Here is a 9,973-nt window from a genome sequence, read left to right as displayed (position 1 = left end):
ACTCAATTTATATGAATTGATTTTATTTGGTTGAAATGAGTTGAAAGGTAATGAATTACAGTATGTTAAACTATTTTATCTGTCTCCATTTACTCAGCTTTAGATATTTTATATGGTATTTGTTTACTCACTGGGATTATATAATCTCACCACCCTCCTTTTCACCCCTTTCAGGCTCAGGATAGTCGGTAGATAGCTCACTTTATTGAGGGCTACAATTGGACTTGTATCCCCAAAAACTGTAGGTTTACCGTTTTTGATACTTTTGATCGTTCGTGGGCTCACGTGTCACTGTAAATTAAATTTTATACTTTGGTTATCTGTATTACAGTATGTATGAATTTATTTAGCTTTTACGCTATAAAAATTATTTACGGGTAACTCTATAAATATTGTTTTATAAAAAAATAGAATATTTTATTAAATATTTTTATTATATTCAAATAGTCATAATTTTATTTCAAATGAATGTTTTAGACATCTAAACTTATTTTTGATTATGAAATATGTGTTTTCCACTTGCATACTACATTTTTAGCTAGTTTCGAGATTTTTGAGGAAAAATGATCAAAATGCCCCTATGAGAAAAAAATTATTTTTCGATTGTTTTGACTTGAAAATAGTTTATAATCTCTCAAAACATAATACTTAACAACTGTTGCTCACAAGAGAGGTGCGACAACTAATATTAAAGCCTTGCGAGGTTCCGGTTGGCATTTCGGGTAATGAATGTCTATCGGGACGTCACGGAGATTGTCACGGGCTCGAGGGGAGTACCGGGTCATGACACACTGTACATTAACTATGTTTCTTCTAGGGAAGACCATTCTATGATTATGATGTTGAACTATGCATGCTATGTTTTTAGTTACAATTATGAGATATAAGTCATGATATAAAATGCGAGATGTAATTGATGAAATGGCTTTAGGTAAGGGCCGTATGTATGCATTGATAAAAAATTAGTTCATATTAAGCTTGAAGTGTCTCAGACTTAACATTAATATGAGCATTTTTCAAGTAAGATATGCTTGACATGAGATTAGTGATAGCCATGAATTTAGGCTAGAAAAATATATGTTAGCGTCATAGTACAGCTGCTATGATGAGGATAAGATACTTATGACAAGTGATGTCTAACCTGTTTTAACTGTAAATGTGATAGATGATGGCTCAAGGGCCCACATGAGCACCAAGGTTGCATTCGAATGTTGATATGGAATATATGTTATATGAATGATGTTAATGAAATGATGCATTTTCGTACTTTATGTTGAGAAGATCCATAATTGTGTGATAACGCCTATTATGGATCTATGAGTTTGTTTATGTTAAATGCTTTTATAAATCGTTATGGTGAATAACAAGTCCACATATGAATGGATGATGAATGATAAATGGGCAAGAGGCTTACTAGAGCTTAGTGGGCCATACCCACATAAGACCTAGTGTAGATCATAGGCCCCCAAAAATGGATCGTGACAAGTTACTTGTTTACTTGGCTTGATGCATTGAGAAGGAGTACCTCAACTTATACTGTAATAGGTGTGATAAAGCCTTTATTTCAAGCCTTCAGTGTTAGTTACACTTTGTCAAGTCAAGTCTTTATGATTTTTTCATAAATTATGTTGAGACATTGTTATGCAAATAATTTGAGAATACTTATGTTTATATCACTCATGTTATGCTATATTGAGCACCAAAAAAGGTGCGTATGACTTGTGTTGCCTATGGAAATGAGACCACAGATGTTAATAGGCATGACAAGCGTGTCGAACAAAGGATAAATGTGATTATGGATGTTGATGAATGATAATACATATATGTATATATATATATATATATACATGTTAGTATGCATGCCTAAGATTGCATGACTTGATTGTATTAGGGCACACTAATACCTCTCATGTATTTGAATGATATGTGTATGTGATGAATTGAGTAAGGCTTGCTTAAGTTTAGTAGACTATACCCATATACACCCTTACGTCGATCAAGTTCTCGAAAATGAGATGTGACAAAAGCACCAATACCCATGAAACAGGTATTGGTACTTAAAGAACATAATGCATTCCAGAAGCATTTTGTCCCAAAAGTATCAATACCTACCCATTAAGTATTAATAGCTAAAAGGTAGAAGGCATTCTACCATTCAGTAGACATCATTAGTTTTCCTAAAATCCACTTCGTTGTCAATGTCAAGTATTTAATTTTGTATTAATGGTGTGACATACATTAAGTTATTATTATTTTATTTAAATATTATTACAATCATGTTGTACACATGGGAGGTGCGATGAAACGTCAATGTTGGACGTGTTCTAATGACAATGAAAAGTATGAAATGTTATTTCATGATATGTTGTTATTAGATAATTTTTTTTTTTTTATAAGTGATGATTTTATTAACCTTGTTTACCATTATGCCATCGTCAACAAGGAAACAACAAGGAAACAAGGAAACAACAAAGACATGCTATAGAAAAGCAAACACCCCAAAGAAAAAAACTCCAAACCAGCCAAGAAAAGCCCTTTGCATATATATATATGTGTGTGTGTGTGTGTGTGTGAATAGATGAAATGGTCACCACATTAAAATGTTCATATATGAGATGGTATGTCTATTTATTTGTAAGGCTTGTTGGGTCTAGTGAGCTTCGCCTATTGGACCCTTGCACCGATCATGACTCGAAATTAGGTTGTGACACGTCCTTTTGACCCCTAAGTAGCTTAGAAACTCTCATTCCTCTGGGACTGAAACAAGAATGCAACGGACATAAGAAAGAATTAAGGAAAATGGTGTGTTGTATTGTATTTATAAATTACAACATACACACAAAGGAAACCCCTAAAACCTTTTGCCGAATGACGAGGGGTGGGGATGAGCCTTCTCATCCAAGACTCTGACCACCAAGCCAGCTCCATTTGCTGGTTTGGGGGGTCTTTCTTATGTACCAAGGGAACCCTCTTACAAAGCCCTTTCCCTCTTTGACGACTAAGAAACCTCTAGTAGGTTTTGAAATCCTTAAGCCCATCAAAGACTGTTTCTAACCAGTGGAATAGTGAGCAGATCGTTGGAGCAGCGTTAGGTGTGCTACCTGCCTACTAGCATGGCTGGTGTGCAAGCACGTAAGTTGAGCAGTCCGGCTCACCTAATGCACGGGCAATGCTACTGCTGGCCCACTTGGCCCTCCTGCTCGCAAAATGGCCCCTATCAACCCTCATCTGCTCGACTGGAGGCCTCGATGGCCTGTCCCTATTGCTCCCAAGTCTCCCCTCCCCCAGGCTCGTCAGGCGGGCCATGAAAGTGGTACGAAGCTGAGGTCTACGGACAACCCTTAGTTTCGTTTACCCTGGTTGACCTATTTTTCCAATCCCCCGTTAATTTGCTCCCTCACTTTTCTTCAATAGCTGCATCTAATTTAGCCCTTTAAAGCTTCTCAATACTGGTGGTAGCAAGCCCATCACTATTTTTTGAGCGCCAATTTTCCTTGACTAAACTAATGTTCATCACAAATTATACTTTGATACTATCACACCATCACAAATTCATGAATCCGTCTCATTTATACATATGAATGGGAAAATAAGGTGAAAGGAAAAGGAGAGTGTCCTGATAAGCACCACTGGTCAAACATACAAAAGAAACATTGAGCCACTCGGGCTTTGGCTCAAGTACTAAATAGTAATAGTAGGATGAGATTGGCATCAAGATCTTAAATTCGAACTATAATACTTTTTCTTGTAAAAAAAAAAATTCAATGAAATTTTGAATAAACTAATGAACTATCAAATATCTTTTCTCATTGCTATGATGACTACATATTTCCCAATACATCAAAGTTCAAACAGAAGTCAACTTAGATAAGCCCCATCCATTATTTTGTTTCCTTTTATGATTGTTTTAAAGCATTCTGACCAAGAAAGGTTTTAAAATAATAATAATAAGAAAAACTGAACATTGCATGTTTGGAGGGAGAGATATCAGCAGAAGAAGATTGTAAGTGGAGTAGTAGCTACTTCACTGGAGCAGCGATTATAAACTTCATCACAGAAAGGGTCATGTAGCAGCAGGCAAGGGTTGAATAGCAGCGAGCGGGTTTACTTGGTAGGAAAATGCAAGTTGCCACAAGTCCACCAAAGACTTCTTCCAAAACAAAACTTGTCTACCAACAATCCTGAAACAAATAAGCAGGTCAATTGGAAACAGAATATAGATTTTTCCTTTTTCTACAAAAAAAAAAAAAGAACATTCATTATTTTCTTTGTCAAAAATTACTATTGCTCCTCATGATTCCACTAGCACAAGGTGGCACTTATGCTTTCTATAAAAGCTCCAGTACTAGGAATTTGCTGTGGCACATTATAACATTTCCAGTCTGTTTTCCCTCATTATATTTAATTATATTGAATATAATAAAGTGAGGAATGCAGATACCTACGGAGTTAATTACTAAAGCACGTTTCATATCCAGAGCTGCAAAAGTTGGGATAAGTCATATGTTCATTATCATCCTTATTCCTCTGGGTAATAAGAAGTTGAGTTTGCTCCAATAAGTTTACCATTTAAGTTATGACCAAGTATCCGTGTAAAGAGTTAAACACCAATTCAATTCTTAGGTGAATATTTATGTTGATTCATAACATAACAAAAACAATTTAACACACAGTAACCCAACATAAGCAAAACTATCCTTCATCTGTCAACTAATTTTATATGAAATAACAAGCATGACCCAGATCAAGCAATAACAACCACCGCTATAAAGCAAGCTGGTAAACTAATGCAGTACTCAAAATCCAGGCATCAACATCTAAGGCATCAATGAAAGAACAAGAAGACCATCTTACCTCTGTATAGAAACACCTTTCCTTCGGAAGAGGTAATATATGAGAAAGATCAGACAGCCAATCAAAATTTTCCCATTAGATATGACCAACTGATAATTACTGAACTTCAAAGTGATATTACGAAACCACCCTAGAAAGCCATATGGTTGTTTGTACAGTTTCAAAATTGCCTCCTTCGAATCATTCTCTCCATTAAGCAGGTGACTGGTCTTTGAGCCTTTAGGTGTCCCCCCAGGCACATCTGGCCCCTTCAAAGAAGAATGACATTCATGTTTGGCTACAGGCAAATGTAACAAGGTTCCTTGTGATAAATTAGTTTCCTTTGTGGAATATAGGGAGTGTAATCTTCTCAGAAGTTCCTAGATAAATCATGTAAAAAATAGTAAGATGGTGCAATACTCTTTTACACCCCAAGAAAATTGAACTCTATCATAATTTAATAAAATCAAGGACATTTAACACCATGAAAAGCAAAATGCAAGAAAATAAATTGGTCAAAGCATGTCAAATATGAAATTGTATAAAATGAGAGAGAACCTGCATGTAGTTGCGAATACATCAGCAGTCCAGCCTATGAAAAGGATAGCAAGTAAAAGGCAGAAAAAAATACATGCAGATAAATAGATGTAAGAAGTAGCAATCTAATAAGGACTTAATAAATACTTAGATTTTAATTATTAAGGCTCCGTTTGATTGATACTTTTTCCTTTCGCTATTTGTTTTCGATTTTTTATTAATTTTTTTATTTTTTTCTTTTTCTTTTTTATTCATTTTAAGAAAAATGCACAAACGCGAAAGCATCAACCAAACAGAAACTAAATGATCCAATTATGAAACACACAAATTTGACTTAAAGCATCACCTAGCTATAAACAAATCCAATAAATAATGAAAAAGAACTCAAGTTAAAACACTTGACTCAATTTTGCGATTTCAAATAGACCAAAAATTTTCAATGTACAGAACTCTTAAAACTCAAGAAAACACACACACACACACAGAAAGAACTTGCAACTTGAACTTAAAGAAACATAATTTTAATAATCAAAAGTAACTAATAAAGTCCACTCCAGCTCCCATCTAAGATTCTTGGAATTGGGCATGCACCAAGGAACGGTTTGGGCAATAAGACTAGGCTTAGAACACCTTTTTAATGTTTAGCATCGAACCTAAAACCAATTAATAACACATGGAAAGGCTGAACTTGAATATAAGGCCATAGAAACCTGAAACTTAGCCAATGTACCTACCACTCCCCCTTTCTGGTAAACACAATACTAACAACTAAATAACCGGGTATAAGACATGGCAATAAATAAGGGGTAACAAATAGAGCAACAAGCAACTTGGGGCTCTTACGGCCTGCTAAGCACACAAGACCATTTATAAGGTCATTAGATAGCTCTAAATTTAACTGATGTAGAGTAACACTATTTAACACTAAAAACTTTGTAAGCCACTTAGTCAACATGGTCCACCATCAATGTGAATCCTGCTGAATTTCAAATAGCAATTAATTCATAAACAGCTTGACAAAGATGAGTATATTTATGTACAACAAAGGCAAATGAGTTAAATTAACAGTGCAAGAATAATAAAGAAAATTCTACTTAGTATATATTACTTGTCGTTTTTTCTCGGGCAATGCAGCTTGCTCGACCCAAGAGATTGCAAGATTTACATCACTGGAAACTGTTCCAAGGAGCAAGACAACATACAGCTCGACAATCTCAATATACTTATCAATTCCCAAAACAAAATGGCTATCACATCCTTCCTTGAAATTCAAATTTCTTTCTGCACTAGCAAGGACATAGTATTGTTCATCCACATAACTCCACTTGTTAAGAAACTCCTCAAGAAATTCTCTGAGGCCAAAAGCAGAACCTTCAGATATTTGGAAACATGCCCTGAAAATTAATAATGGAAGGAAATTTAGCACCACTGCCTGAGAGGTTCAGATTCCTATCCCAAGGCTAAATTTTCTTGAGTTTATGGTAGACTTAAAAATAAAGATGACTCAAAACTAGACTTTATATAACACAAGTAAGGGAGAAAAATGTACAACATCATTCACAAGGGAGACCTAAAAAAATATGGCAATTCCCCATTGACACATCTCTTGCCTCAGAACATAAGAAAGAAGGGAGCAAAGTTATAGACTCAAGGGTGAGTAATTGTTACAAAACCGAAAATGATGAGAATTAGTTTCTAATTGTCTGATGGGAGCGAATGGGATAGAATTATACATTTTGGCCACCGAATAAGCTGGATTCAGCATCGGGTTAGAAATGAAGCCATACAAATTTACAAGATCAAACAAGCAGTTCCAACACAGAAAATCAGAAGCTTTTTGAATGAATAGAACAGAGAAAAGAGTACCCAGACAGAAGAACTTGAACAGGGATTGCTTCAACAGAAACAAATAATGTTTTGAGCTCATTCAGAATGGTGGATGTCCTGCATAGCATCATAATCAGCTATAACCAAAAAAAAATCACGTCTTCCTTTTTCGTTTTCCCTGCCACCAAACCAAGAGATAGAAAAGGGAGGCACCTAGAGAGTTGTTTCAAGGACTGAACCAAGACCATACCAGCGGCCTCCATCGCTTCATACAACTCAAAATCGTTCTCAATCGATAGATTGGGGCCTCTTTGCTTTATCACGGAAGAAGCTAATGATGCAGCCTCCTCATACATGGAGCAAACCAAGAGGCTATAACAACAACCAAACCAATTTCTTCAATAACACACAAGAAAAAAAAATACTTAATAAAAAGAGGAAAAACATGATCAATTACTCACTGAAATTACCTCTCGGAGCGCTCAATATCTGCCCAAACAGCGCCACTCATTGCGCTGTCTTTGTCCCTTCACTTTTCCTCTAATGTATTTGAAGAGAGTGAGAGAGCCTTGTATCCTTGGGTTGGTGTTAATGGCTGCCCCAAGTCGAAACCAATAGAAAAAGAAGAGCTGCCAGCGGTGAAGTGGGTTTTTGATAATCATTCACGGCGAAAGGATTTAAATCAACTTGCTCTAAGTTTGATTAATATCTGATTTGGTATTATTGTAAAATATTTGGTATTAAATAATTAGAAAAAGATTGAGGCAAAATAGGTGAAATTGTTGTAAAATATAACTTTAACAGTAGTCTGAAATATAACTTTAAAAGTATTATGAAATATAACTTTAAAAAAGAATATTAAGAAGAAGGGAGAAATAATAAGAATGTAAGAAGGTCTTTTTTTTTTTTTTCTAGTGTGTCAATCATCAATTATAATGTCTCTATTTATAGGTATACATAGACGAAGGGGAAATGAATTTACATAAATAGAAGGGATAAAATTAATAGATAGGAATGCACATGCACTGAATGAAATGCATATGCACTGAATGAAACCAGGAAATAAGGATGTATCAACATAAATATGTACATTGAGTATAGAGAAATGCATTCAATATTATGAAATACAATGGATATTCACATACATTTGCAACACTCCCCTTGAATGTCCATTGTACTATCTCATTAAAAACCTTAAGCTGAAAAAACTCAGTGAGACAAAAATCGGTCAGAAAGAAAAAAAAAGTACAGTGCAGGATTCGTAATTACTCCCTCTCAATTGAGCCATATTGCCACTCCAAGGGCAAATTAATCTTGCATCTTTTTAACTTTTTACATTCCAATGTTATATATTAATTTCTCAAATATTGATATTGGCAATAATTTGGTAAAAAGATCTGCAAGATTATTGGTGGAGTAAATCTATTTAATGTCAACTTATCGACTTTCTTAGAATTTGTGAGTGTAGAAAAATTTTGACAAAATATGCTTGTTCCTATCAACTTTAATATATCCTCCCTTAATTTGTACAACACAAGCAGCATTTTCTTCATAAATTATAGTTGGAGAATTTCTAATTGGTGTTAAACAACAAGACCTATGAATATGTGTTATAACAAATCTCAACCAAACACACTCTCTTCCAACTTCATATAAGGAGATAATCCTGAAGTGGTTAGAGAATGTAGCTACTAACATTTGCTTAGTCGAAAGCCAAGAAATGGTGGTGCCGTTCTAGCAAAATAATTAATCAGTTTGAGAGTGAGCCTTGTGCAAATCCAATTTATATCCCATATCAACGTATCCAACTAAACCAGAGTTAGCGAAATCCTTGTAATAATATAATCCCAAATCTATGGTTCCTTATTGTTTAATTTTCTACTCACGCAAGTATACGTTTCGCAAGAATAATATAATGTCAAATAGAGTATCGATTCCATAGAGAATTATTCTAAAAATTTTATCAAGTATGAAAATTAACACAATTTAATTTTATCCAAATAGTCAAAAAGTAAATAATTATTTAAATTAAAAAATTAACAAAACTAATTAACAAGAGTAAAAATCAAAGCAGAAAAAAATATGATAAAAATCAATAAAACTAACCTAGGATTACAATATCCTTCACACTTCATCTAAATCTTAATTGAATTGCTAGCTTAGAGTCCTCCATTATTTATAAGGATCTTCCGACTCATCTTATAAAATATCTATTTTAACCAAATCACTATATCTCTATGTGACTTGAAATTAAAACAGATTTATTAAATTCAAGCTTAAATTTTAACTACATATGGCATATAGGTATATCTCTATCCTATACACAAATCAATTAATATGATCATATGCTATTCCAATTTTAGTCTACAGTAAACTCCATTTCCTAAGTTTGTTTAAGTTCCTAAATCAATTTAATTTGTAGCTAAGCAATTAAAAGCTTTGAGACTAAATTAGAATAAACAATTCAATTTCAACAAGAATTTGAATGATGCCTATATTTTTCCTTACATTAATGATTGATAGATATACTTTTGAGAAAATTATGAGGAATCATTGAGTTAGTGCACTTGACTCGAGTAGTAACTATATTTATTTTGTTTTCGTTATTCGAAACTGAATTTCGTAAGTTAGTTTCTTTTCTATGTTTTGCTTAAGGACTTACAAAATATTAAGTTTGGAAGTGTGACAACTCTATGATATAGAGTTATTTGGGCTTAATTTTAATAGTAATTTAGCTTCGTTCTTGTGGCAATGCATAAAAATTGATAGGTTTTAT

The 9,973-nt window shown here is 34.0% G+C and overlaps 1 protein-coding gene across 2 annotated transcripts; it reads right to left on the bottom strand.

The window, feature by feature from the left end:
• Positions 3,761 to 7,884, bottom strand: LOC18589508. Of its 2 annotated transcripts, none has more exons than XM_007014510.2 (6): positions 7,659 to 7,884; positions 7,411 to 7,569; positions 7,237 to 7,314; positions 6,479 to 6,764; positions 4,855 to 5,213; positions 3,761 to 4,181 (listed from the first exon to the last, which is right to left on the bottom strand). In XM_007014510.2, the coding sequence occupies exons 2-6, from the start codon at positions 7,551 to 7,553 to the stop codon at positions 4,064 to 4,066; spliced, it is 984 nt and encodes a 327-aa protein (XP_007014572.1). In that variant the 5' UTR covers positions 7,554 to 7,569; positions 7,659 to 7,884; the 3' UTR covers positions 3,761 to 4,063. The 2 variants fall into 2 exon arrangements, with proteins under 2 accessions (XP_007014572.1, XP_007014571.1); XM_007014509.2 differs by having other exon boundaries at positions 7,668 to 7,884.

The sequence above is a fragment of the Theobroma cacao genome, chromosome 9, assembly GCF_000208745.1.
Source record: "Theobroma cacao cultivar B97-61/B2 chromosome 9, Criollo_cocoa_genome_V2, whole genome shotgun sequence".
NCBI classification, from domain to species: Eukaryota; Viridiplantae; Streptophyta; class Magnoliopsida; order Malvales; family Malvaceae; genus Theobroma; species Theobroma cacao.
The sequence above is the reverse complement of the archived record's forward strand: the minus strand, read 5'-3'. Positions and strand labels throughout refer to the sequence as shown.